Raw genomic sequence first — 27,651 nt, forward strand, 5'->3', positions numbered from 1 at the left:
ATACCCGCAAAATCTAGTTAGTATATTAATTTATGATATATAAAAAAAGATATGGATATATTTTTTGTATTCTTTACAAATCATAAGTATGTTTGTGTTAATAGGACTATTTTATAATATAAAGAAAATATAAGAAACTTAAGATTATAATTTTTGGTCAAGTGAAAACATCAATAGAAAGTTCATTCAAGTCTGTTTTCATGTTTAAAGCTGATAAAATATCATTTATTGCCAACAAATTTTTAATTGAAAGCCCTAAACGATGAAAAAATAAGATTACAAATGGTGCACAACAAATAAAAATAAACCACAAAATAATATTCAAAAAAGGGAAATTATAGTGGAGTACACGTGTATTGTTGCAGCTATTTTCAAAAGAATCTCGACATTTTCACATCACAAAGCTTACATCATCATCATCTCTACACTTGCTTGCACCAAATTGCAGCATTTTTGAATGATAACCGGAAAAAAAAAACTGGAAGAATTTGTGATCTCCACCTCAGGATTGTCTTAAAAGAGAGTATTTTTGTCATCATCTAAATTATCGTATTCTGCTCTAAACCAACCTAACCATTTTAACCATTCACCCAAAGAAAATTTTCACCGCATAATCGCTTAGTTACTTTCATCTGTGAGAGAGATTACGGTGAAGATAAATCGATGAATAGAACTTTATTACAAAAGTAGAAACATAACCGTTTTTATTAGATAGAAAAAGACGTGGTTAGTTTTTAAATAAAATTGAATACAATTATATAAAAAGAATAATAAGAGGGTATCAAATAAAAGGAATAAATATTTGGAGACAACATATATCAATTGGTTATGTCCCAAATTAATAGTATTGATTAATGATCAAGTTCATTTTTTTAATAATAAATTCATTCTATTAAAATATAGAGATAATTTGCTGTATATACATAAAAACAACCAAAATTAATAAACTACCCTAAACCCATGAAAATCCCTAGATTCTGTAGAAATTTACACATAAAATGATTGTTTTACCCTGCCCAAACTCCCATCTTGTTTCTCTTTCTTTCCTGACCCTATCTCTACCACTTACCTGTTTCTCTCCTTTTTCAATCGTTATTGAAAAAATTTCTTGTTAAACAAGCCAGTCTTCTTTATTTCCCTTAATCATTACTTACTCTATTTTCTGCACCAATCATATGCTAACCTCCCTCTCTTCCTCCTCCTCCTCCTCCTCTTCCTCAGTTCGTCATCGTCACCTTCACCATCACATCGAAACAGTAATATTTGAAGCCATATGTATATCAATTAATCACAAATTCAAAGAGAACCAAGCTTCCAAACATGAATTCTGTAATATCAATTCCAATCACGGTTAGAGATTTTTCTTCTCCAGTTTATATATCTCTCATTTAATACTTCAAACTGAAAATCAATGGATGAATTAGGGATTGTGATATAAGTTATATAGATAACGATTAAGTTAAAACGGTAACCTATTTTATAGCCTCTAACAAATTATGTACAAGCTAAGTCCAGTTATTTTTGGGCATCTCACCAACTAGTTTAAAATGCGTCTAACATGTTTGATAACGTCTAACTAAAAATAGATGGTAATGATTAAGTTATCATGGTTAATTATTAAGAAAAGTCTAACAAACTTTGTATTGTATGAACAAAACTATTTTGTAACAAACCTAAGATGTTATATAAGTTGTCAGTGGGTAACTTGTTTATTATAAAAATATACTTATCATGAAGCACTAGTGATCCGTAAAAAATATGGTAGATGTAACTTATGATATGATATCATAATCACTAACCGTTAAAAATATAAAAGTTAAACAGATAATGGTTAAGTTAGCCTGATAATCTATTTTGTAGCATTTAACAAAACATATATAGCTAACTCAAGCTATTTATAAATCATCATACCCACATATTTTGAAAAGCGTTATCATATTTTGTAACTGCTAAAAAAGTATGTATCATTTAATACAATATGTTATGTGGAAATTTGCAATCATGTATCAAATCACAGTTTTATGGAAATATATATCGACATTTTCAAACCGGTTGGTTAGAACTAACTAAGCATGTATTTGCTCACAAGGATTAATTTGTAGCATATAATCAAATATTTATCGGTTAAAATTCTAGTTGTTGAAAAAAAATTCATTTGTAAAAGAAAATTTTGTAAGAGATCAGAGAAGATATTAAATAGAAAATGAAATATTGGGGAAGAGAAAATGAGACATGAAAAAAAGAGAGAGTTAGTGATAGTTCGGGGAAGGCAGCAAGAGAGACAGAGAGATGAGATAGTTTAGACAGGGATAGTGTTGAGATTTAGAAATGTCAATAGTGTCTAGGGTACTTACCTAAATATGAGTTTTTCTAGGTATATGTGGCCTAATTTCTCTAAAATATAAGTCACAACTTTACTTTACGCCTGATTTTTAAGTTGGACTATTTCAAACAAGTCTATTAATTGCATATTGTTGTTATCTTCATAATATATCCTTATTCAATTTAATACCCTCGTTAATGATTAAAAAAACTTTACTGAACACGAATCTAATTATTTCACTAACGGTTAAACCGTAGCATTTCATATATTTAGATTATCAATTTATTATCTTATTGATTATACTAAATGGTCTTAATTGATTTTTTCAGTGGAAGCTTTGATATTTGATATAGACATTTATTTGAAAATTATGCCATTAAAGAACATTTTATTTTCTTGCGTTGTAAATCTAACATATGATATTTGATCCGCAATATAATTTAAATATTGTTGTGCTATTATTGACAAATTTCATGCAATCATACGCTTAATATGTCAATCTATTTTATTATTTAACCAAATAATTAAATTATTAGTATTTTATTGTACTTACTAAAAATAAACTATTCAAAGAAAAGTTTATAAAAGTAATCATTTTAATGATTATTTTCTTATTTTATAAGATTTACCAAACAATATATATTTGAGATATTTTCCAAATCCTAACTACCGTCGTTATACTTATTTTAAATTTATAATGTATATATTTTGAAAACAGTATCTAGGATAAGAATAGTGACTTAAACATTGTTTGGTAACATTTTAAAATACGACATTTAGACCAATATTAATATCAATACCTTCTCTTTTATTCGATTGCCGTCAATGTTATTTTAAAAACAAACCTATTCAATTAATATCAACATCTAACATTCACAAAATCAATTTGCAATCACTAACTAAATTTGCAATTTAGATTTGCATTGATGAAATTTAGGTGATGCTTACTTATACTAACTAAATTCTAAATTTTGCAATAAAAAATCTCAGTTTTAATATTAATATAATTTTAAGATGCACAGTTCTTTTTAAAAAAGTTTTAGATGATTGCTTCATATAAATTACTCTGAAACATATAACCTATATTTGGTAAACCATTATAGTCGTGTAAACATACACAAGTATATTAAATAATTATATTTATAAACAAATACAATTGAAAATGGTCCATATAGTAAAATATGATCAAATGACAGATAACTTATGTCATATGTTATTCAATTGGTTTAATTTATAAACACAATATAAATACTTAACATATATTCAAACATGGAAAACTGTCGATCATCTATAAATGTTACAATGTTAAAAAGGAACAAAACTTGTGCGGTTGCGCAGATCAAGACATGGTTAAAATTTAATATGGTTAATTACATATTCAGATTATACCAACCGGTTAATTCATGACCTAAAACTATTTTGCAGATTTGCAAACATATAGTTCTTCATCCTTCTAGTTATATGTTTCATACAGAGAAATACATTATTTATCTAAGTATTTAAATTTCAAATTTGTTACAAGAAATATATTTATTGATAGGTTCAAGTAACTCATTTGTGACAAGTCCAAAACTATATTGATCGTAATCTTATGTCAACCTCTTAAAAGTTGAATAATTGAACCTTCTATTTTAACCATCTTCTCCTTGTTTCTTTCTTTCGGTTTGTCTGTTACGCAGTTAAAATAATCTCCTCCTCGTTGCACTCTCACTCCATGTTCTTTTATATAATTGAGGTCAGCTGTTAGTAGCTGAGTATGTCACTTGTGTCCCTCTGAAGCTTGATGTGAGCAGTCACTAGGAGATGTATTAAAACACAACTCTTTGACGCTTAAATTCACAAATTTGTCATCCCAACCTTTTATGACTCTCACCGAGCTCACTAGATTGACACAAACATAAGCCGCGCATATTTCTGCAAAATGCAAACACAAAAAAAAAAGTTTAGTAATGATATTGAGAGTTCGAGTTCAACAAATTTCGAAAAAAGGTAAAGAAGAAAGTTTGACTTACGATGTCCCTCTTGGTCTAGAACATCTCCTACCACTTTATCTTCTTGTTTTGAATGGATAGGTTCACCAACTTTCTTCTTATCTTCCTCTGAAAGTTCAACCCATTTCATGTCAACTCTTGTAACTCCCTCTATCCAGTTGGGAGACTGAAGAAAAATAACAAGAAGATAAAAAAAAAAGTAAGGAAAGGGTATTGACAATTAAAAGAAGTAAGGAAAGGAAAGGTATTGAGAATTAAAAAACCTTACCCTATTAGGAGATCTCCAACCCAAAAACTGGTTGTGGTAAATGGGATCACCATCTTCTTTCTGGAACCTTTCAAACGAACAAGAAAAAGAAGTATGAACTCCTTTTGTGCAGCAAATGTTGTATAACTTTGCCCCAAAAATCCTCTTCAGCTCAGAGGGAGTCAGAGCACGATTGGCACGAACGCTGCTTCTTACACTTCTTTTTACATTCTCAAGTATCTTCTTGTTGTTACTAGGTTTAACCCCGGCTAAACTCAACTCCGGCTTCCTAAACACTTTTGAGACCGAAGTATCCCAACAACAACGACCAAGCACAAACTCCCTGTATCAAAACAATTAAAGATCCAAACACAATTTTAGAGTTGCAAACATGTAAGCAAAACTAAACAAGAGAGAGTGACGAACCTAGAGGTATCATCATCTCCAACAGCCTTCGCTTTCTTTCTTGAGCTCCAAAGTGTCGAGGTAGTTTTCATTCTCAAAAGGCTCAAGAACACTCTTGCCCTGCACAATGAATTGACATCTTTAAGACAAAGAGTATTATGGAAACAACAATGAAGAGTATGATGCACGTAGGATGTTATAAGATGAAAGGTAAACCTTGCTATATGAGCCACTAGCTCCACAAGAGAAGATACAACAACTGATTCCATCACCACCGACATGGTGACAAAACCAACATTCATCTCCAGAAGGACAAACAAAAAGAAAAAGAAAAAGAATGAATTTAATTGGTTGGCGTATGTGTTTCTGTCGACTCTTGTAACTCCCTATTAAATTATTAAATTTGATATATGAAATATATTTATTGATAGGTCCAAGTAACTCATTCGTGACAAGTCCAAAACTATATCGATCGTATGATTACGCCATCCTCTCAAAAGTTGAATAATTATGGTATAACTTTTAAAACTACTTGTTTCACAAGACTTTGAGCAATCATAGATATTGTAAGTCAAGCATATAGTATTTGATTATGACAACAAATGGATGACAGATTAGCAGTCAAATTAATCTTATTTTTGATTAAGTAGGAAGGTGTAGGGAAACCTGCGCTCTAGAGGAGACCAAGACTTTGATACACAATTGTTTCATTCATTGTTATTTGTTACGTATGCACAACATGATAGCTAGTAAAAACAAAATGTATTCATCATCATAATGCAAATATTGACTAAACATATCATCTTTTTTTTTTTTTTTGATCAAATACTAAACATATCATCTTAAGCCTTACATATATGAGATATGAGACGATGGTATATTACAAAATATTGCCTATGTCTCATTATTTAATCTAATTTTTGACCTAGTTAAATAACGAATTTTCGAGTCTTTATAATATTAATGAATTTCTACGAATCGGCAAGTAGAGTCAAATAAAACACGCAAGGAACGATATGAAAACGAAATTTAAACTATCTGAATTATTCCGTTGGTGCATGACAATGACTCATGGAATGAATACAAATATATAATCAATCCCTTCTATATATTTCCTCAGATTCTGATCTAAAGAAGACTCAGAAATTCAGAGCCAACAAAAAGAAAATCCCCACCAAACATTCAAAGCGAATTCTCAAAGCAGATCATCTCTAATCATCCACAAAACCGGTTGTGAACAAGACATGAGCATCAAGGTATGTATATATGTGTACTCATCAACAAGTCATTACTTGGAACACACTTTGTGTCTATATGTGTGGAAGAAGACTTTTTCTTATGATGCTAAGAGGTTTTCTAATTGTGTGCAGCAAAAGATTCTGATAAGAGTTACTATGACTGATGATAAAACTAGAGCAAAAGCAATGAAAACTGCCGCTCAGTTTAAAGGTAACAACAAAACAAAACAAAAACCATTTAAAAAGCTGATTCTCGTAGTTCATGTTGAATCTAAAGAGTTGTTGCCATGGTTTTGTAGGAGTCTCGGCTGTGGAAATAAAGGGAGATCACAGGAACCAGATTGAGGTGACCGGTGTTGAAGTCAATATGATCTGTCTAACCAACACACTGAGGAAGAAAGTAGCCTTCGCTGAGCTTGTAAGCGTAAACAAAGTTGAACCACCCAAGAAAGAGGACGACAAGAAGAAGGATGACAAGAAACCAGATGAGAAGAAAGCTGACGAGAAAAAAACAGATGAGAAAAAAGATGAGGAGAAAAAGCCAGAGCCGTGTTGTTGTAATCCATGTTATCAACCCTGGCCTTACGGATATGGTGTGCCGTCTTCCTCTCCACATCCGTGTGATCCCTACGGGTATAACTTTAGAGATTATACTGGGGAACCTTTCTACAACTACGGACCCAATTGGAGGTTCATGTGAGAAGACTACAACGGAAGTGATAACAACTTATGTATACTAAGTATTTCAAGTTTCAACATGTTAATGCATTTTGATAGTCAGATTTGTCACATGAATAAATACCCTTGAGCCTTCCATAACCACGCAAACTCTATACTTGTAGATACTCTTATGAAATGAAAAGCTAAATCTTCTTATCCGTGGAGTCTCATTACAATCTTTCTAGAGTTGCTTTTAATACACAATCCAGTACATTCTCCTACAAACCAAGACACCAAAGGGTTCCTACAAATTCAACTCACTCACCTTCAACTTTTTCCAGTGCACTGCTGCATCTAACGAACTCTGCCACGGCCGCGTCCAACAGGCTTCCCTAAAAAACGAACAAAAGAAAGAATAAACGGATTTGATAAAACAGTCTTATTGTTGCATCAAAAATGAAGGGAGCATTACCAGCAACAGCCTTCTTAGGTTTTAACTCGAGGAGTGTCTTCCACAAGCAAAGTCTCCAGGTTCAAACTGTGAGGGAGAATGTAGTAGCGGATGTTGTTACCCCTCAAGCTTAGATGATCTCGTGTTACTGGGCTTTCATTTTAAACGTCTTTAAGTGTGTTTTTATGCTCACGTCCTGACCAAATCATCCAGCTTAACTTCAATGAATAAACTTCTGGTTAGCGAATCTAATCTGTGTGTTCTCTCAACCTACTACGGATGCGATTAAGCCAATGGCTCAAACTGAGATATATCAAAAGATATAGTCCCGTTAGTAATCTGTCAGTTTTTAAGCTTCTGTCGGGTTGTCACCCTCCTTGCCTTTTTCTCCTCTTCGGCTTCTAGAGACCTGAGCCAGCAGAGAAACCCTCAGCTCAAACAAAAGAAGTATCAGAGTATAATCATGCTTACTAAAGGTAGTAAGAGGAATGTTTACAAACTCACTTTTCATTTCGATCTAAGTCTTCGAGAGCCTTATCGATTGCAAAGACTACCATCTTCTTTATCTGTTAAAACAAACACACAGTGAATCAGAACCATTTCAATTTACCAAAAGCAGCCAGAAACCGAACCAAAACAAGAAAGTACCTGCAACTTGTCCTCTTTTGAATGATGGTTTGGTGGTAGCAGACGATACTCCTTCCCTAAGTTTCTAAGCATTTGTGGCAATAACGCTTCCTATCGCAGCAGTTGTGACACCGCACAACCTCCCCATTATCGTTACGTTGACATTGATGACACATCATGCACTCTGATTCTTCAGCGTTATCCTAAAATATACCAAAACAATATACAAATTACTATGTAACCCTACGCGAATGATGAGCAAAGGAGAGAGCTTTTCACTGACCTCGTCTTTGTTGAGACAACCTACCACCACTTTCCGAGGCCTCTTACTTATCTTAACAGAGCCTTTGGAAACAAGTTCATCATCCTTCTTCCTCTCAGAAGGCTTAATCTGTTCAGCTCCATTCACGCCTCCTTCCGTAACACCTTGGTCAACTTTGTCCTTCTTCTCGTCTTCATTGAGAGGGTTTTCACAAGGCCTGCCCCGTTTTGCAGCTTCCTCCTCCGTGGAGATGACACCTTTCTCGAGCTCTAGCCACCTCACATGGAAGTTTCTGGGGCTTCTTGGAGGGGTCCAAAGGCACTAGTGGTTTTCCAGCCTTCGTGCTCAAGGTCTACGGATGGTGAGGAACAGAGAATCTAAAATACTTGCAAGGAAATTTATATGTTTGAAATCCTTGCTGTGTTGTATAGAAAAGAACTTGAAATGTTAAAAGGTTTAGCGCTTTGGCCATGAATAAAACAAGCAACAGTTATATTATCTAAAACTAAGTGTAATGGACAATTTTCTCAAATATTTTTTTTTTAAGTTTTTTATCACAAAAATAAAATTCAAGAAAGAAAATGATCAAAATAGTCTCTTTTTATTTTGAAATTTTTAATATTTATTTTTTATTTTTTAAAATTTAAAATTCTGTATCCAAAATACTACCATTTAACTTTAAAACTTAAATTTAGATTAGTTAACCCTAGGGTAAAAATACATAATTTAGTTATTTTTACCCTTTAATAAAATTTATTTTTGTCATTTTTTTATTGAATACTATTTTTGTGACAAAAACTTAAAAAAAGTTTACGCTATGGAATTTTTCAAATTTAATTTTCACTCAAATAAGCAATCGCCCAGAAAAGGAAAGGTTGTTGAAATATGAAGGAAAAAAAAAAACACATAACAAATAGCATGTTGTAAACTTAGGGAAGCGGTAGAGTGTCGCCAACGAGACAAAAGCATTTAGATATCAAATCCACAGTTCTTCGAACGATGGCTCTACGTTTGCATACCCCATTATCACCTCCCAGGTCCTGATCATAACTTATGTAGACTACGACACTTGGAAAACACTTGAGTAGAGTCTCTTTGGGCAGATTTTCCTCAGTTTCTACCACCACGTTCAAAATCTTCAAACCGGACAGGTTGGGCTGCAACAACCGAAACAGGTTAATTTTATATTATATACTCAAAACAAAACAATATAAAGAAAGAAAGAAAGAAAACACACACTTTATATGTGTAATCTCGCCTATCCGTGGTAACGATAGCAACTTGCAAGTATAGACCAATCCAGTCGTTTTCTTCCCACTCAGATTCCATCACCTCATATAAAAATCGACTACTACATTTATCATCAGGCCACTCAGGCAAGTCCCTATCGTCGCGGAAATGACGACCCATATTTCCTGTAGACTTAGTCCCTAGAGAAGAGAAAAGATAAATTCAAACAATTAAATAAAGTAGTATAATTACAAACACAATTCAAGAAAACTGTCTGTTACTTATAAACGACCTTTAAGTCTGGCGATAAGGCAAGTGAGATTCAGAGTGCAGCACTTTCTTTCGTAAAGCTCAGTCTGGAAAGTAACAAGGGACGCGGGTGTAGCTGATGGATCCTCCTCTGCTGCAAGCAAAGTTATATAATAACGGGCAGGCATGTACGTACCCTCTCTATTGTATTTCTCTATTTCGTGAAGCTGCAGATTGGTCCCCTCTAAAACATTGTAGCGGTGAAGGCCGACCTTTGCATAAAGCTGCACTACAAGGAGACAATCTTTCCCTCCAGAGAACTCATGCATTCCCCAATCACGATGATCCCTCAGTTCACCCATATCGAACCCCTACGGTACGGAGATCCATATCAAATCAAAGTAATAAATAAATAAAATAGGGAATTCATAATTAATTAATTTTACATCTGTTTCCCGCACTTTACGCCAAAGCTCAGCCGTCTCGGCATCTTTTCTTTTTCGGATAATCTCCTCCTCAGACTTTATCTTCTTCGCCCAAAGCCAATATGAACGTCTCCGCTCACGATACTCACTACCAACAACCAACAGCTCCTGCTTCTTCTTTCTCCTCCAACGTCCACCCATTCTCTCTCTCTCTCTCACTTTCTTCCTTCCTTCCCCGCCTCCTGCTCTTTAATAATCCTCGGCCGTAATTTATTTATATTCAGTTCAAAACCCCGCCCTATTAACCTCTATTAATCATACTCTTATTTCATTGGTCCTAATTCCTAGGTCCAACCCCCATTTATTTGGTAACATTTACTTTTTATTCTATGGGGGGCTAATTACATACTTTTTATTTAGTTAGTTAATTGTAGCCATTATGGTAGGTACAATATAAAGAGAGCTCTAGAATATTTTCGTTCGGTGAAAACTTGATTATAACTATTTATATTTGAAAAGGTCGAATCTAACTGCTCTCACAAAAGTAATTTATTTTAAAAGTTTCATTATTCGTTATAATGTTTCGATTCTATCAATTACTACTCTAAGTTAATCTTGGTTATGTGTTCGGTGAAAACTAAAGTTTAGATCAATGTTATTAATTCAAAATCATCCCTATCTTTTACCTTCAATATACTTTGGAATATTACATTTATTGCCACCAGACCTTTTTTAAATATATTAACTAATACTCCATCTGTTTCATAATAAATATCATTTTAGTTTTTTTTTTGTTACACAAAAAATGTCACTTTATAATTTCAATGCAAATTGTACTTAATTTTAGCTGAAAATTAACTGCAAACTGCATTGATTTTATAAATAATTTTATTTATTACAAATAGTATTGGTCAGAAAGATGTAATCACTGACAACTTACATATATTTCCATTAATTTCTTAGTATGTATGAAAAGTGTTAAAGTGACACTTATTCATAAACAGAAGGAGTATTCCTTTTTTTCTTTTATACCTATTATGATTTTAACTTTCCTTTAATCTCTAACTTCTACGGATCCACTTCCTCCAAAACTACTTACAATAGCCTATTGAATTTTTTTGATTCAATAGCTGAAAATGTGCAATAGGGTATTGAAAAAAAAATTGAATCTAACGTATATTCAACATAGTTGGAAAAATTCAAGATTGTTGAATCGTTGAAGATGAGGCAAAATAGACCCCCCCCCCCTCAAAAAAAAAAAATCACTTGTCACTAAAACATTGGTAAGTGAAATTTCTGACTTGTTTTATTTTCTCAATTATTGCAGATCAATTATCTTTTAAATTTTTATTTAAAAACAATATTTTTACATCAAAATTTTTCATTTTTCATACTCTGTACATAGAGACTTGTTTCATTTGATTTGGACATCGGAAAAAAAACTCATCTCTTTCTACTATAATTTTCCTATTAATCTACAAAAAAACTCTTGCTATAATATTTTTCTTCTTTTTCAAGTAAAATGAATCTAATAATAATTTTTTAACGCCCAATATTCTAATAATTACTCTTTTAACTATCCAAATCCCAATAATTATCAATTTCAGAATCAATCTTCTAGCCATCCTCAATATTTACCAAATTGTAGTTATCAACCAAATTTCTTCATGTCAACAGTTGTTCCAAACTATCCTTCAAATTATGGATCAATGATAGCACATTCATCTCAAACACCTTTTTATTCTTCTACTCCACATGGTAATGAAGTTGTTCCAAACGTTTGAACAACTGAATTTCTTGAATTTTCTATACAAATGGCTTTTGGTGGTATGAACGGTCTTAATGAAGCGACTTTAATGCAGAGGATTCAATTTCTACTCGTCGGAAAAGCCCCAAGTGTACCACTGCACAAAATATGGTGTTACTGAGCGGGTGTATTGAATATGGAACATACAACCTTATTGGTCGAAACAAAAAAATGACGTATATTACGATAAAATTGCAGATTATTGTAATGAGCTAAATTTGCAGATTATTGTAATGAGCATTGTTCATTTGATCCTTCGCGTGATTTAATATCTTGCAAAAATCATTTCAACTACATAAACAAAATATTGGAAAAATGGATCGATGCTTATGATAAAGCTGAGCGGGGGGCAACATGTTAAACCATTTTGATAGTCAAATTTGTCACATGAATAAAAACAATCGAACTCCAAACTTGTACACTTGCACATGCTCTTATGAAATGAAACGCTAAATCTTCTTATCCATAGAGTCGCATTACATAAGTAACTTCATAACAGATGTTTCCTCTTCAAGAGGTTCCTAAATACATAGTTCAGTACATTCTCACTAGACACCAAAGGGTTTCCACTTCCTAAAAATTCAACTCACTCGCCTCCAACATTTTCCATTGCACTGCTGCACTTAACGACCTCTGCCACGACCAGCACCACCACGCCCACGACCACCACGTCCACGGCCTCGTCCAACAGGTTTCCCTAAGAACCAAAGAAAGAAAGAAAGAATGAATAAATAAACGGATTTGATAACAGCAGTCTTATGATTATACTATTTACATCCAAGTGAAGGGAGCGTTACCAGCAACAGGCTTCTTAGGCTTGACTCGAGGAGTGTCTTCCACAAGCAAAGTCTCGAGGTTCAAGCTATCAGGAAGAATGTAGTAGCGGATGTTGTTACCCCTCAAGCTTAGATGGTCCATTGTCACTGGGTTCTTCCCCTTCAGGGTCATTTTAACAGTCTTCAAGTGAGTATTCATGCTCACATCAACACCTGCCCAAATAACCCAGCTTAACCTCAATGAATAAACTTACGATGAGTAAACCTAATCTGTGAGTTCGCTAAAGCTACTAAGGATGCGATTAAGCCAATGGAGTAAACGGATCGATACTAGTAAGATGAAATAGAAGTTACCAGTGATGGTTCCATGGACCACAGTCCCGTTCTTCAGCTCGATCGACACAGTTTCATTGTTCAGCTTCATCAAAAACCTAGTAAAACCAAATCGAAACAAGCAAATCAGCTCAGGCGCTCAAGAATGGGAATCGAATCTATAACTAATGAGAATCGAACCAGTACCTGACGAGCTTCATCTTTGGGTGTGAGGAAGAAGAGACTGGCGACGAAACTGCAGACGCTGCGAAAACCTCAAAACCCTTCTTCGCAAGCGGGGGACGGATCCGACTTCGATTTTGGATCCATCAGCTACATCATGTTGATATATAACACTTTAAGACATAGTTGGGCCGTAAAACACGGCCCATTATTCCGGATAATCGATACCAGGGCTGACCAGTAGCTAACCATTGAACAACAGATTACAAATCTCCTTTTTTTTTTATTTAGACTTGGTTTAGCTAACCGGGTAATTGATAGACACAATACGCGAACCGTAAATTCCGAAAAGGCGTCTAAAACAAAAGCGCGCGATCGCTTGAGAAACACGCGCTGCGCGTTAAAAGACTGATAACTCTTAAATCGAGAGTTGACTGACAGATCTCCACGGTAGAGAGAGAGATCGCTCTCCGGCGAAACTGCGCAGACCCTAGCTCCGTCAATGGCGGATCCGAGCTACAACACGAAGAAGTACACTCCCCCTGGTCTAAGGTAACTTCGCTTCTTCTCTCTACCTATCTATCCTTCCTCTCGTTCTTGCTAATTTGAGTGATCTTTACTCTCTTCGTCTCCGATCTCTCCTTCTGATCTTTCTTCTCCGCCTTGCAGGAATCCGTCTGGTGTCAACAAGAAGATAGGAGGTATATTAGCTCTCTTCCTCTCTCGAATCTCAATATTCTTTGCTAGAAACGAATCAAATGAGTTCGTGATCTGTAGAGTATCTAGTTCTGTGTAGTTACACCGTAGATCAGAGAGATGTGGAAGAGAAGTAATCTGATTTTGTGGATACACTAATTGATTTGCAAGCGAATCTGTAAACCATGCGATTGAGATGATAGTTTGTAACCTCAGGAATCGTTTTAGGAAAGTAAATCAGATCTTGCTATCTTTCTCTTTGTTAGCGATTCTTGAGAAATGAACATCGTTCTTCAAGCTTAGGAATACAAGATGCTATATCAGGTTTTTGCTTGTTATGATCTTTGTTATTTGCTAAAGTTTTTAAGAGATATATGCCAGATCGTGCAGGTAGCCAGCAGAGCAAAGATGGTGAGAGAAGTCAGCCTCAGATGGAGAAAGCTTCCCAAAAGATTATCACTCTAAAGGACAGCGCTACGAGTGAAGCTTATCAGCTTTTAAGCGAACGTATGAATCTGAATTTGACTATTTAAACATTTGTTTGATACTATCTTCGTTCTGTGTCATTGTCTAGTCGTTTTTTTCTGTCAAATGTTAATATGCTAAACAGATGATGAGTCATTTCTAGTCTATTGGTCAAGCTCCTTTTATATAATCTTTGAACTTTTATGAGATGAAGTGTCTTAAAGTCACTGCTTATGCACTCAGTTGATGTGTCTGTCTTATTTATGTACTCTTGATTTGTTAATTGAACAGGCTGGGCAGCTGCAATGCACCAATACAACGACCCAACCGTGGATTTATCTGGTTAGTTTAAGTGCATTCAAAGTGTTTCCTAATTTCATTTCTGCCTATAGACTTCTGCTGCTTGAGTTTCTAGAAATAGAATCGAAAAGTATTTACATTCCCACCTTGATCTCTGCATTCCTGTTATTAAATTAGATCTGGTTTTCAAGTTTTACCTGTTTTAATCTGTTTTACAGAACGACCAGTCATGTACTATGGAGGGAGTGTTTGGGGTAAACTGCCTCACCAGGTAGAACCAATGCTTTGATCTCTTGCATATGCTTTTTACTCTTTTTAAGATATGGGTGCGACCATTTTCTCATATATTGTGGGATGAAACAACTGCAGATCCTGGCTTCGGCGAACAATACACTGCCTCCAAAGATAACGCCAGCGGATTACAGAGCTGAAGTGCGCCGAGGATTGCTGACTCCAAGAAGTTCTAGCAACTGAACGGTCTTTAGACTAGTGATATGGTGTTTGGTGCTTGTTGAGATGGCACAAGTGATGGTGTGTCAATGACGTTTTTCATTTTCCTGGTAGGATAAAAATGATTTCTTTCTGGCCCGAGTCGTTTCCTCTGGTCCCTAAAAGTGTAAAAACCCAAACCAGATGGTTTGACTAACAATGACTTTTAACATTTTGCATAATTGGTCTGCAAATGAATCCTCTTTATTCTGTCTTATGAAATTTGGTACTGAGAGGTCCTTAGTGTCTTTAAATTCGATGGATTTAGGTAGAACGTTTATAAGTAGTGTAAGTTGTTAGTATCCAAATTCTATTTGATTTAGTTTTTTGGTCAATTGAATCAAAGTATAAACTTGTCAAACCCGAAATAAAATTAACTACTTATATGAATGTTTTGGTCTAAAACTAATCCGACATAGAAAGTGAATGGAGGTTGGGGTTCGTAGCAAATTACACAGATTGTAACGTTTTCTTTAAGGTAACGTGTACATTACAATCATTTTAACGAAACTAGCTTCCCACGAGTTTTTATCCATGTTCTAAAAATCGGCCGCTGGACGCTACTCATAATTTTTCCGTTCCGATTTATGCTAAATCGGTTAAAAAAATCAGATATTTGATTTCTTCCGTCTAGACCGCCTAAATGACCGTCTAACCGCCTATGCGGCCAATCTATTTATTTTATTTTTTTTAATAATATTTTTATTTGATCTAAAATTTTATAAATATCATTTATATTCATAATTTTGATGAAAAATATACTATATTAAGTTTATATATTCTATTTGTGTGTTTTATACAATCTTAAACATGAAAATGTATTAATGTTATACACAATTAAAGATTAACATGTTTTATAACATAGTAAACAATCTAAAAATTCCGTCCCGCATAGTTTTCGGTTAATCCCAATTTTTTTGTTTATGTGCTAGGTCCAGCGCATTCCCGAACAGGGGTTTTTACTCTTTTTCTAAATGCAACAAAGAAGAACAGTACCTCTCGGGTGAAGTGGACCGCTGCCTAACCGGGCCCAGGGAATGATCCACGTAAGTGGGGAACCCTGGATTATCAAAAAAAAAAACAAAGAAGAACAGTAAAAAACGAATTCTAACGACATAATAATTTTATAATTTGTTGAATTCTCAACTGCTTCTTCCAAAACACTATCTCATAAACTTATATATAATTCATCGTCGTCGTCATCATCATGCTCTTGCATTACTTTCCTTTCTCTCTTTCATCTCTCAGATCCAAAAACAGAGAGACAACAACGAACGATGAGGCTTAATTTCTTTGTCTCCTTCGTCTTCTTCGGCTTAATCTCTCTTCAACTTCCACCTCTGTCCACTCAGCAAGCTACGGAATCATGCAGCTCAACTCTACCTCTCAACGACCTCACCTTTGACTCAACCCTCCTTCAATGCGTCGAAGCTTGGACTCCCCAAAACTACATCCTCCGAGTAAGTCCTATTCTCCATTCTTTTCGATTCTGAAAAAAAAAAACAGAATAAAAAAATTCGAAATATGGCTGCAGTATGCTAAAACGGTGGACAACACATGGAGCTTCATCTTATCGGCTCCAGACTCCAGCGCCTACATAGGGATCGGATTCTCCACCAACGGTCAGATGACCGGAGCCAGCGCGGTCGTCGGGTGGATACCAACCGACGGCCGAGGTCAGGCGAAACAGTACTTGCTCGGAGGGAAGTCTCCAGGCGAGGTGAAGCCTGACCAAGGCGATCTGAATATCGTCAACGGCTCGTTGAAGATCGAGTCAGTGTCGTCGCGTCTCTACATGAGCTTTCAGCTGACGGCGGAGCTGCCGCGGCAGATCCTTCTTTACGCCATGGGACCTGCCGGATTCATTCCAGCTTCGCCGGGTTTTAGTTTGAGGGAGCATCGTGACATGACCACCACGACTATCAATTATAATACAGGTAAGGAAGCGCCACCGTTTTTTTTTTTAAATGCAGCTTGTTTAAATAATTAAAGTCAATATTGAATTAATCCATTATTTGACTGGTTAATTACTTTAGTTCCATGAATCAGAACATTGTCATTTATTTTATCAAAAACCATTATCATGATGATTAAGAACTGGTGCAGAATTAGTATTCTTCTGAAATAATTATGTTGGAGTCATTTTCACATCATACCCACTCTGTTTCCAATATACACCAGACTTTGACCAACCACTACTATATCTCACAAAGTTTCCAAACTATATTATTACTGTTGTTTAAGATATTTCACTAATTTTCTAAAACACAAAGTTCCAATATCTTGTATTCTTTCGGCCAACAAACAACGATATTTAATTATTTGTCACTGTGATATGATTATTACCATATTTATAAGATTATGGGGTCTCTCTAGATGTTGTAGCTTGGAGTAGTATTTAAGTTAGTAAGTCTGCTATGTCAGATAATGAAAACAAAAAGGATATACAAATTTTATCTGAAAAGGTTCATATTAATGGAATGCAGTGAAAGTTACGTTACCATGATCTTTTCATTTAATATTAAAAGAATCTTTACATAGACATTATTTGTTTTGTATCTTAACAAATACATTGTTAAATTATATAACATCATTCAGTATATATATAGTGAAAAGTATAATTTGAGAAACAAAAACTATGGTGCAGCAAACTGTATTTGTGTAAACTCCATAATTTTGCATATTGTGTTTCACAGACTAATGCTTTTTTCGTTATATTGAAAAATCAAAAGGTTCGCAAAGTGTGGTTAAGGGTTCACCACATTCTAAGCTAAGGAAGACACATGGGCTTATGAACATGTTCGGCTGGGGAATATTAATCATCATCGGCGCCTTAGTGGCTCGACACATGAAGCAATGGCAACCCACTTGGTTCTATGCCCATATAGCTCTCCAAACCACTGGTTTTCTCCTAGGTTTAACTGGTATCATTTGCGGTTTGGTTCTTGAAAACCGGACCGATGCCAACAATGTCTCCAAGCACAAAGGCCTTGGGATAACAATCTTTGTCATGGGCATTCTCCAGGTTCATCTTCTTTCCACACTAAAAAATTCAGTATAGTAAGAAAAAACATATGATCAAATGACTATCTGTTTATTACATACAGGTTCTAGCGTTGCTGGCTCGACCGGACAAAGACTCGAAATACAGAAAATACTGGAATTGGTATCATCATAACGTAGGAAGAGTTATGATAATACTTGCTATCTCCAACATCTTCTATGGTATTCATTTGGCTGATGCTGGCTCTTCATGGAACGGCGGTTATGGTTTTGTGGTTGCTGTCTTGGCTTCGGCTGCTATTGGATTAGAAGTTATAAAGTTTAGGAACAAGTGAATTCTTGTTTAAATATCTATTTTCATCTTCCTGCTGCAATATTTGCCTTGGATAGGACAGTGTGATGTATTGAACATCTATTTGACTAATTACTTGAATGAGGTCTTCTTCTTGCATTTTTATTCTGCAGTATTTGTTATCTGACACTTTTTCATTTATTTTTGAAATTAAATAAATTCTTTTTATATAATTTCTATCTAAGATAATATATATAGGTTTGGGTATATTTACCTGGGTGCAATGAACCATACCAAATTGAAAAAAAAAACAAAATTAAAATAAATTTCATAAATAACCGACCATATCATATATTTTTGGAACCAAAAAATAGAAACCGGACTGAAAACCAAATGAGTATTTTTAAATTTATACTATTAATGAAACTATATATAAATCATGTATTAATGAATATATGGATTTATTGTTAGGATAATTGTATAATAGATTATGAGAGAATAATAAATGAGTTCATTTAAATTATGTAAAGTATTTATATAGTTAGAGAAATATAGGGTAGGACCAAAATATTGTTAGTTAATGAAAAGGTGCAATAACCTTAAATAAGTAGAATTTTTAGGATTTTTTACGACTTTTTCCCATGATTCCATTACTTAGCAACACAAAAGAAGATATTAGTGATCGAATTAAATAAATTACACAACATGATAAACACAAAAGACCCAAGTTATAAAGTTCACCAGACACATAAGTTTGGTCCGGTCTATGACTATTTATCCATTCACATAATTTCAGACTCTAACTGGTATTACACACACCAGTGCTTTTAGTTTGTTTGGGCCTTAATGGCTTCAAGAACGGCCCATTTGTAGTTGGAAAGAAAAGCCCAATAGCTGACTATTCGGTATCAGTCGCCGGTTTATGCAGACGGGGAAATTACGGAGACGATCGAAAGAGGAAGGAAGGAAGAAGAAGATGTTGAGAACTCGGCTTCTCTGGTTTACGCTTGGATTCTCCGTCACCGGAGCTTCGGTGGCCCATCTCGTGTGGCGGGATCTATACGCTGAACGCTTCGCTATCTCTTCTGATGTAATTTTGTATTTGCGGTTTTCTGAAGATCATCCTCATCCTTCGGCAAAGCTCTCGGTTTCCTTACACCTAACGCTTTGAATAACTGCAGATGAAAGAGAAATTCGGAGCTCTGGAATCTAGGGTTGCAGGTCTGGAGTCCGCCGGTCATGAGAACCCGAGTCCAGCTCAGGTAATCTCTTTCTCTTCCCACCTCTATTGGTAACAATGATTGAATCAATAGAGCTGTTCGTGTGTTTTGAGTTTCATTGAAAGCTATTGGTGTAAGTGGAGTCATTGAGATTTCTCCAAAGTTATATATACTTTCTTTGATGTTAGAAAGAATAGTTTTGAGTCATTGAGATTCCTCCACTGCCTGAAACCCACAAAACGTTTTCCCATTTACTGGAGTTTTTTTCTTTTTTCTTTTTAGAAACACTAATCTATATGAGTCTCTCAAGTCACATCAACAGAGAAACCTCTTGTCCATCTTAGTGCAAGCCTCATGTGTATCTGTGTATTGTTTAGATTGTGGATTCTCCAGCGTTTGGTTGTGAGTTGTAGTTTCACAGCTTGTAATTGTTATCGGTGTCTTAGTTTTTTTATTGCTTATTGTTCAGGGGTTACATTTAGTTGCATTAGTAGTAGTAGCTCATAGTGTAATGCTGTGCTGCACCTTGAAATGATTCTCATTCACGCTTTGTTTGATCATTGTATATATCCCAAGAGGAAGTCATAAATGAGAGTAGATCACAGTAGTCATATTCGTATGTATCGTTTCCCTTGCTGTGAACTTGTGGCTCATTTTGCTGTCTTCTTGTAGGTTGAGAGTTAGGGCCTCAGGGAAGCTCCCAAGCCCAACTCATTCAATAACTTTGCTTGGTCTATGAGAGAGTTGCAATCTTGATTTGGAACTTCGCAGTTACTTCTTCAAACCAAGCTTCAAAATGACTTGTCTTTTGTATCGAGACCTCTTCTTTAAACAATACTACTTGCACTTATGTGTCACAAAACCATCCGGCTTTCTTATTTATTACAAGAAATAATGAGTACATTCGTTTCTTTTTAAAAGAGGGGGGTTGTATATGACAATTGCAAATCTCAAACCTTGAAGCTTGAAACCAATTTTATACAATCTATTTACATCCTAAAACGACAAATAAAACTCTACTACTCAAGTATCAACGAAACCATTTGCGACGACTGAAACTGAAAGAGAGACTAGTAAACCTGCATCCTATATCATCATCCATTACGAGTGGAACTCTTTGATCCCGTCATTTATTCTTTTCTTCATTGATTCCCCGACTATAGAGAGTTTTTGGTCAGAACCAACCATAGAACGGCTCCATAAGATCCATCACGGTTTCCTTTGATGGGGAGGTGGAGGGCGAGGGAGGATTGAATTCGCCAGCTCTTCGTTCAGCTTCACAGGAAGAGCAGGCATCTGCTTCATAACCTCTGGCATGTCATTCAAGCTGCAACACCATTTGTTCAATCAGCAAAGCAAGGAAAGATTTGAGTTAATGCATTTATATTAGCTCCAAAGAGAGCTAATGACACAGAAATGATATGTAGATATACTGTGAAGAAGTATTATTACTCGTTCAGTATTGCAAGGATGTTGTCTCGAGCTTTACACAAGATGTTGACATTATCATGTATCTGCAAAGAGGAAAGAATCTCTGAGAATTACAACATTTGGATATAACAAGTGCCAACTTAAAAGCATCTATCGATCATAATACCTAAGGATTGCTCAAAAGCCATCAATACAAGCCAAAGAAACAAATCAAGTCCAAACAAACGCAGCGAATTATACAGAACACTACAAGCTGATAAAAATGGAAGGTGCACTCACCTGAAAAGCTGAGAAATTTGATGAAACTTGGTTGAACATCTGAGCATTTTGTTCAAGAAGATCTCCACTCACACCACCAATAGCTGCAGAGGAGACATGACACTTACGTTTCTTCTAATCCAAAATCCAATCTAGATAATTAAGCCTCGAAAGAAAAAGAAGAAAACAAGATTCTTGGAGACAAAAACAAACCTTTATATGAAATGCCATCATCAGTATCTAAAGGCATCATAGGAGGAGCATATGAAGGACCATTCGGATGCACATTCAAATGAGACGAGGACTTGGCTGAAGTATCCGTAGTTTTTTCCTGCCATACAGATATGCGAAGAAGAGACTGATTAGCTAGTTACATATTACAAGAACCCAATGAAAAGCTAATCTATGGTCTGTGTACACAGGAATCAAAACTCCACATACTTTCTTATCTTTGCTCTTCCTTGAGGAATGGTCTTCTTTCCTACGCTTACCGTTCTCCTTCTTCTGTAATCCACCAGCAATCAAGAACAAATCAGTAAACAAACTCTTACTAGTGAATAAAGATTCCAAAGGTGAGAAAACTTACAGTCATCCATCTACAACGGAGAGCAACATCTCTAACCGTCTTATCCTTCATCTTCATAGCAATCTTCGCATACCTAACTATCGTAGGCTCCGACGCGTACCTGTAAAAACAGTAATCACATCTAACACCAAGAAACACAAACATATAAAGAAAGATGAATACTTTGCGAGCAAATCTTCCAATAACGATTGCTCCTCGTGAGTCCAATCTACAGAGATCCCTGGATTATGCCTCAACGCGCTTATCGTCTGCGAATTATCCACCGCTGAATTTAAACCATTATCCACCGAATTCACAGCAGCTCCGTTCGCCGCCGCCGCGGATGAAGACGATACCTTCTGCGCCGCCGCCGACGAACCTTCCTGATTGTTTCCCGAAGGATTCGCGCTCGCCGCCATCAATAACCCAATCTGTTGCGATAAAAATTCGCTTCCTTTATTCACCGGAGAGTGACAAAATCGGAAAATTCCAGATGTGACAGCGCCGGGATAGGAACAGAGAGACCTTTCCCTCGAAATATGGAATCTTTTTTTTCTTTTTTTCTTTCTAAAAACATCATTTTTATTCTTTTTTTCATATTTATCCTTTTTGAGAATTACGTGGCACTTTTAGCAAATATTCTGAACTTCAGGGGTGTAACTATAATAAAACTAAAAGAAGAAAGCTATCCGTTTGTTTTCTTTCTCTCTTCTCGAGGTCCCTCCCTCCTTTGTCTTCTTCTCTCTCTCTCTCTCTCTCTCTCTCTCCGCGCTTGAAGGTAGGCGTCGGAGAACTTCCAAAAGCTCTCTAATCGTGTCGGTTATGGCTTCGTCTCAACCATCAGGTTAGTTAATTCGAAAAAAATCTTCTGCCTTTCTAAAATCTTTCACTGGGTAATCAATCAATCGATCTGATTCAATTTGATTTTTCGGATTGCAAAGTGATGCCTTTTTTATTAATCAGAGCATCGTAATCAATTTAATTGAGCTTTGCTGTTTTGTAATGATTTGAGTTCTGTCTCTTTTTTTTGGGGGGTAGAAAAGTATTATCTGTCGTTGTTATTCTGTTACATGTAATAAGTATGTGTCTGATGTTAGGTGGAAGACCTCCTAAGCCTTGGGAACAAGAAGGGAACAACAACGCATCTGGTCCTAAGCCTTTTAGGCCTCCTTCGAATACGAGCACTGCTGATTCAGTTGAGGCTTCGGGCACTGCGAACCCCGGTGAGCTAGTTTCTTCCGTGAATAGGACTAACACAGCTCCTACTATGAATGGACTGAGTAGACCTGTTCCAACTAGGCCTTGGGAGCAGCAGACCTATGGAAACATTTATGGTTCAAACCTGGGTATGAACGCTGGGTATGGTTCGTCATATGGGGGAGGAATGTATGGTGGTAGTGGGATGTATAATAGAGGAGGTTATGGTGGTGGTGGTGGTGGTCTCTATGGAAGTTCAGGTATGTATGGTGGTGGTGGTGGGATGTATAACAGTAGTTTTGGTGGTGGTTATGGTATGGGTATGGGGACAGGAATGGGCATGGGCATGGGCATGGGCATGGGAATGAGTCCTTATGGTGGTCAAGATCCAAATGACCCTTTTAATCAACCTCCTTCTCCACCTGGCTTCTGGATATCATTTCTCCGTGTGGTATATGGTTCATCTCCCCTTCATGTTTGTAATGTTCAAGAAACCAAAGAAGTTTATAACAGAGTGTTGATGGTTTTGTTTGATGTATTGTCAGATGCAAGGTGCTGTGAATTTCTTTGGCCGTGTAGCGATGCTGATTGACCAAAACACACAGGCCTTTCATATGTTCATGTCTGCTCTTCTTCAGGTTTTTAATTCTACTTGTCTTTTACTGGTTCCTCTAATGGTTTTATTGTTAAAACATTGAAACCATTTGTCCTCTCTCAGCTATTTGATCGTGGCGGTATGTTATATGGAGAATTAGCGAGATTTGTGCTGCGTATGCTTGGGGTGAGAACAAAGCCTAGAAAGATGCAGCAGCAGCCACAAGGGCCTAATGGACTCTCTCTACCCCACCAGCCACATGGAAACCAGAACTACCTCGAAGTTCCTAAAGCCGCCGCTGCACCAGGTGGTGGTGGTTGGGACAATGTATGGGGTAACTAACTAAGTTGCTTCTTTCATTAAACCCAAATCCTTCAGCATTGCTACGAATACACCTTGAGAGTCAACACAAGTCATGCAGCTGCTTCCAAAGGAGATTGGATTGTACAAAAGCCAGATGCTTCTTTACAAATAGAGTCTCTTTCTTTTTTATTTATCTTTTCTTTCATCTCTCTCTTCTCAGCTTCGCTGATTGTGTGATAAACAAAGTTGCAGATATAGATGTCAAAACTCAATAAAATAGAAAGTGAAGTTGTATAAAGACATATCTGGTGGTATTCATAATAATATTATTCTTTATTACAACATTGATGCTCTTCATCCTCGTGTATACAGTCTCCAATCTGGTCCTATAACCATAACTTCTTCACTCCTGAGCGTGACATCTCCTCTGTGCAACTTAAACATCTCAATCGCCGTAGCCGTCAGCCTCGCATTCCCGTTCATATACAGCATCTGAAGACTCTTGCAACCTCTTCTGATCCCAAGCAGCCCTTGATCACACAAGTTCCTACAACGGTTCACAAGGAGTTTCTTCAAGCTACAACACCACTTCCCCACGGCTTCCCACCCCTCAACCCTGACTTCATGACACAAAGCCAAGTTCCACTCTTGCAGCAACGGGCAGCCTCTCGCTATAGCTTTTATGGACTCATCACCAACCGTTCTGCACATCCTTAGGTTCAAGACTCTAAGTTTCGACGCAACGCCAGAGCCAATGGGAACCAAACCGTCTTTCCCGATGTAGGAAACTGCACCTGAGATGTTTAGAAACTCAACCCCGCCTCCGCTAACGATCCCTGCTATACCTTTCGGATCAAGCTGGCAAGACTCAGCATCCACGTAGCCTAGAGATGGAGAAGAGTTAATAAAGCCAACACCGGTTATGCTCTTGCAGTTTGAGATCTTCACCGACTCGATCTGCAAGCACGCTTGTGTCAATGCTTTAACTCCAAAGTCAGACACCAGAGGGCAACACGAGAGATTCACGCATCTTAAACACAAGCAAGCTCTTGCCAGTGTTTCTAACCCAATGTCGCTGATACTGCAACGGTAGAGACTAACCACTCTCAGATTAGGACAAAAGCTAGCGACTGTGGAGATCCCATCATCAGAAACCCCATAGCAACAGTCCAAGTGGAGACTATGCAGTCTCGCGCCAGGATACCTGAGAGAGGCTAGACTCGAATCGTTCAGCACCGTGCAGCCAGAGAGTGAGAGATGCTCCAGCCACTGAAACCGAGTGAGAAGCCTATGGAGATGATCCGAGTTCACAGCGGGAGTTGTCTGAGAGAGACACGAAGGGATGAGGAGAGATAATGAGCACTGGAACTGGAGAGAGCGGCGGTTTATGTTTTGGATGTTGAGAAAGCGATGACAAGTCAAACCGAATGAATCGTGGTCTTCGAGGTTATCAAGCCGTTGGTAGATAAAGGAGAGGCAATCATCAGGGAGGTTGATAATGGAGGTGGACATGGACACATTCTCCATCTCTTCACTTCAATCCCTGAGAACAAAGTCTTGATCTTTTAGTACAGAACATAAAACTCTAAACAGGTTTGTCAAAGAATCTTAAACAAAGATTGGATAACTCAATGTCTGAAAATCAAGTCTGTTTTGATCCAAATGAACTAATCCAGAGTACCTTCACTTCAATCAAACAAGATCAACGAAAGTAATAGATTGATCCAACCAATCTCAATTCCAAACCCATAAAACCTTCTGGAGAAGGGACTCGTAAAAATCGAGACTTTGAGACTCAAAAGAAGATCTAAATTGAATTTGGATGGAGCAGAAACAAAGACGTCACGGAAGCTCAAAAGCATATGCAAACCCCACACAAAAAATCCAAACTTTAATCGATGAAACCGATCGTAAAGTAAAGAGCATTCGCTCAATCCATGATCCAATTGCCACACGGCGCACAGAGAGAGAGAGAGCTGAAGCAAATTTGATTCAGATCATGTGAAGCTGCGTCACCGTGCTGTAGTTTTAGCATCGCGCTGAAGCAGTTTACCCCAAACGTATCTTGGCCGTTGGTTTTACCGCACAAGAGATCACTAGGGTTTTAGTTACTTTTTAACATTAGTAAAATTTCTTAATTAGCAGTAATAATATAGTTTGGAAACTTTGTGAGAGATAGTATTGGTTGGTAAATTGAAAATAGTATTTTTTAGATTTGTTTTTTCTCATTTGGTATTTCTTTATTTCAATTTTAGATCCACTTTGGTTATCTCATTGCTCTTTTTTTTTTTGCCAAATGATAGACAAAGAAGGACGTTTTTGCTCAAATTGTCGCTCCTACAATTGCTGGTGACATTGTTCTTGCATGTGCTTATGCTCATGAGCTCCCTAGATTGTTTTCTTACTTGAGGTCTATTGTCAAAGTGATGTGATTCATATCATCATATGCCATTTTAAATTTTGCATCTTCGCGTATTGAAACCACTCACCAAAAGGTAAAGAAAACAATTGTTTATCTGTCTTCTTGGATGTTGTGAAGTGGTTGGACTTTTGCATATGAACTCCTCCACCAATGTAGCGCATGCAAGTCTTCATCTTCGAGTTTATGTTCACATATGTTCTTATTGATCCTCTTATTTGTCTTTGGGCACTAAAAATGGCAGTTTAAAAACACAATTGAGAGAGGTACCTACCACATGGTGTGTTGTAACAATCCTAATATAGCCAACCCGTCTTCTCCTTTTCTTGTCCTGTTATTGCATAATCACTCTTCTCTCTTCTCACATCACCATTCGTCTTGGCCCTCCTCGTTTGGTTACTTAAATGTGATCATTCATTCATGCACTTATTAGTTAAAAATATGCAAAAACTTACGTGACAAAAACATTTCAAATCAATAAACTAATTAATTCCCATGATGACAAGCTATGTGAAAACTATAATTTGATTTAAAATCTATCGTCAAGTTTTGTAATCAATTAATGATGAATTATATAATCTATCTTCAAGTTTTGTAATCAATTAAACACAGCTTTTGGTTGATGAAACTTAAAATCTCTGCAGTATACTTTGAATTTTGATTTCAATCATTTGTTCATGCGAATGCACCACAAATGATTTGAAATCAATTTTAAATATAAAAAAATAAATTAAATCCTTCGAAGTTGAATAACACTGAATTTTAAAAATTTAATTTAAATCATTCATCAAATAACACCATATTTTAAATTAGATTTATAACTACCATATTCAATAACACTAGATTTTAAAATAGAATTTAGAATTATCATTCAAATAACGGTGGATTTTGCTTAGATTTAAACTCTATTAAAATAAATAATTGAAAATTATTTTTACGAAAGCCCACCGAAAAGTAGATAAGACAAAAGCATGCTGCATACTTTCTTGTTCTACATTAATTTACTTTTTTCTTTCCTGACAGTATATGCTGGTACTAAATTAGAACCTTTACAAAATGTTTGAAAACATGTATAGTAACAAAAAATAAGATAATATTATTTGAAAACATAGATAGTACTATATTAAACAATGGACTTATGTTATTAAGAAAAAATAAAAGTCAATGATATTATGAGAAACTATATATTTGGCCCAATCTAATTAGCAAAATACATCTTTTGTCTAAAATAA

The 27,651-nt window shown here is 36.0% G+C and overlaps 10 protein-coding genes and 2 long non-coding RNA genes across 14 annotated transcripts; 6 read left to right on the forward strand and 6 right to left on the reverse strand.

The window, feature by feature from the left end:
• Window positions 1-4,048: 4,048 nt before the first annotated feature.
• On the reverse strand, window positions 4,049-5,122 carry LOC106294327. Its single transcript, XM_013729884.1, has 4 exons — window positions 4,988-5,122; window positions 4,583-4,904; window positions 4,336-4,480; window positions 4,049-4,237 (listed from the first exon to the last, which is right to left on the reverse strand). Exons 1-4 carry the CDS (start codon window positions 5,056-5,058, stop codon window positions 4,083-4,085), a joined length of 693 nt encoding a protein of 230 aa, XP_013585338.1. The 5' UTR covers window positions 5,059-5,122; the 3' UTR covers window positions 4,049-4,082.
• A 983-nt stretch (window positions 5,123-6,105) lies between these two features.
• Window positions 6,106-7,037, forward strand: LOC106293906 (synaptic vesicle membrane protein VAT-1 homolog). Its single transcript, XM_013729539.1, has 3 exons — window positions 6,106-6,222; window positions 6,337-6,415; window positions 6,504-7,037. Exons 1-3 carry the CDS (start codon window positions 6,211-6,213, stop codon window positions 6,902-6,904), a joined length of 492 nt encoding a protein of 163 aa, XP_013584993.1. The 5' UTR covers window positions 6,106-6,210; the 3' UTR covers window positions 6,905-7,037.
• A 163-nt stretch (window positions 7,038-7,200) lies between these two features.
• LOC106294170 lies at window positions 7,201-8,035 on the reverse strand. The gene is made up of 4 exons (XR_001260761.1): window positions 7,964-8,035; window positions 7,820-7,881; window positions 7,337-7,724; window positions 7,201-7,256 (listed from the first exon to the last, which is right to left on the reverse strand). It is a non-coding gene; the product is annotated as an uncharacterized LOC106294170 (long non-coding RNA).
• Window positions 8,036-9,053: 1,018 nt separating this feature from the next.
• Window positions 9,054-11,964, reverse strand: LOC106296135 (UPF0725 protein At1g02770-like). Of its 2 annotated transcripts, none has more exons than XM_013732200.1 (4): window positions 10,145-11,964; window positions 9,727-10,054; window positions 9,444-9,634; window positions 9,054-9,361 (listed from the first exon to the last, which is right to left on the reverse strand). In XM_013732200.1, the coding sequence occupies exons 1-4, from the start codon at window positions 10,307-10,309 to the stop codon at window positions 9,134-9,136; spliced, it is 912 nt and encodes a 303-aa protein (XP_013587654.1). In that variant the 5' UTR covers window positions 10,310-11,964; the 3' UTR covers window positions 9,054-9,133. The 2 variants fall into 2 exon arrangements, with proteins under 2 accessions (XP_013587654.1, XP_013587653.1); XM_013732199.1 differs by having other exon boundaries at window positions 10,130-11,964.
• On the forward strand, window positions 9,917-12,578 carry LOC106296138. The gene is made up of 2 exons (XR_001261154.1): window positions 9,917-10,059; window positions 11,971-12,578. It is a non-coding gene; the product is annotated as an uncharacterized LOC106296138 (long non-coding RNA).
• LOC106296137 (probable small nuclear ribonucleoprotein Sm D1) lies at window positions 12,350-13,334 on the reverse strand. Its single transcript, XM_013732203.1, has 4 exons — window positions 13,211-13,334; window positions 13,046-13,122; window positions 12,713-12,904; window positions 12,350-12,612 (listed from the first exon to the last, which is right to left on the reverse strand). The coding sequence occupies exons 1-4, from the start codon at window positions 13,222-13,224 to the stop codon at window positions 12,539-12,541; spliced, it is 357 nt and encodes a 118-aa protein (XP_013587657.1). The 5' UTR covers window positions 13,225-13,334; the 3' UTR covers window positions 12,350-12,538.
• Window positions 13,335-13,531: 197 nt separating this feature from the next.
• Window positions 13,532-15,365, forward strand: LOC106296136. 2 transcript variants are annotated; one of them, XM_013732202.1, is made up of 6 exons: window positions 13,532-13,738; window positions 13,856-13,887; window positions 14,273-14,389; window positions 14,639-14,689; window positions 14,866-14,918; window positions 15,017-15,351. In XM_013732202.1, exons 1-6 carry the CDS (start codon window positions 13,689-13,691, stop codon window positions 15,119-15,121), a joined length of 408 nt encoding a protein of 135 aa, XP_013587656.1. In that variant the 5' UTR covers window positions 13,532-13,688; the 3' UTR covers window positions 15,122-15,351. The 2 variants fall into 2 exon arrangements, with proteins under 2 accessions (XP_013587656.1, XP_013587655.1); XM_013732201.1 differs by having other exon boundaries at window positions 13,574-13,738; window positions 14,264-14,389; window positions 15,017-15,365.
• Window positions 15,366-16,317: 952 nt separating this feature from the next.
• On the forward strand, window positions 16,318-18,613 carry LOC106293137 (cytochrome b561 and DOMON domain-containing protein At3g07570). The gene is made up of 4 exons (XM_013728809.1): window positions 16,318-16,596; window positions 16,671-17,073; window positions 17,869-18,161; window positions 18,244-18,613. Exons 1-4 carry the CDS (start codon window positions 16,414-16,416, stop codon window positions 18,472-18,474), a joined length of 1,110 nt encoding a protein of 369 aa, XP_013584263.1. The 5' UTR covers window positions 16,318-16,413; the 3' UTR covers window positions 18,475-18,613.
• Window positions 18,614-19,293: 680 nt separating this feature from the next.
• LOC106343561 lies at window positions 19,294-20,625 on the forward strand. The gene is made up of 3 exons (XM_013782810.1): window positions 19,294-19,521; window positions 19,613-19,693; window positions 20,324-20,625. The coding sequence occupies exons 1-3, from the start codon at window positions 19,354-19,356 to the stop codon at window positions 20,333-20,335; spliced, it is 261 nt and encodes an 86-aa protein (XP_013638264.1). The 5' UTR covers window positions 19,294-19,353; the 3' UTR covers window positions 20,336-20,625.
• LOC106343560 lies at window positions 20,504-22,468 on the reverse strand. Its single transcript, XM_013782809.1, has 7 exons — window positions 22,089-22,468; window positions 21,927-22,026; window positions 21,782-21,844; window positions 21,554-21,671; window positions 21,362-21,444; window positions 21,104-21,165; window positions 20,504-20,978 (listed from the first exon to the last, which is right to left on the reverse strand). The coding sequence occupies exons 1-7, from the start codon at window positions 22,322-22,324 to the stop codon at window positions 20,861-20,863; spliced, it is 780 nt and encodes a 259-aa protein (XP_013638263.1). The 5' UTR covers window positions 22,325-22,468; the 3' UTR covers window positions 20,504-20,860.
• Window positions 22,469-22,603: 135 nt separating this feature from the next.
• LOC106295513 (peroxisomal membrane protein 13) lies at window positions 22,604-24,334 on the forward strand. Its single transcript, XM_013731435.1, has 4 exons — window positions 22,604-22,749; window positions 23,003-23,553; window positions 23,648-23,740; window positions 23,821-24,334. The coding sequence occupies exons 1-4, from the start codon at window positions 22,728-22,730 to the stop codon at window positions 24,037-24,039; spliced, it is 885 nt and encodes a 294-aa protein (XP_013586889.1). The 5' UTR covers window positions 22,604-22,727; the 3' UTR covers window positions 24,040-24,334.
• On the reverse strand, window positions 24,258-26,014 carry LOC106295512 (F-box/LRR-repeat protein 12). The gene is made up of 2 exons (XM_013731434.1): window positions 25,682-26,014; window positions 24,258-25,543 (listed from the first exon to the last, which is right to left on the reverse strand). Exon 2 carries the CDS (start codon window positions 25,525-25,527, stop codon window positions 24,355-24,357), a length of 1,173 nt encoding a protein of 390 aa, XP_013586888.1. The 5' UTR covers window positions 25,528-25,543; window positions 25,682-26,014; the 3' UTR covers window positions 24,258-24,354.
• Window positions 26,015-27,651: the final 1,637 nt, after the last annotated feature.

Source organism: Brassica oleracea, chromosome C5 (genome assembly GCF_000695525.1).
Source record: "Brassica oleracea var. oleracea cultivar TO1000 chromosome C5, BOL, whole genome shotgun sequence".
Taxonomy (NCBI): domain Eukaryota; kingdom Viridiplantae; phylum Streptophyta; class Magnoliopsida; order Brassicales; family Brassicaceae; genus Brassica; species Brassica oleracea.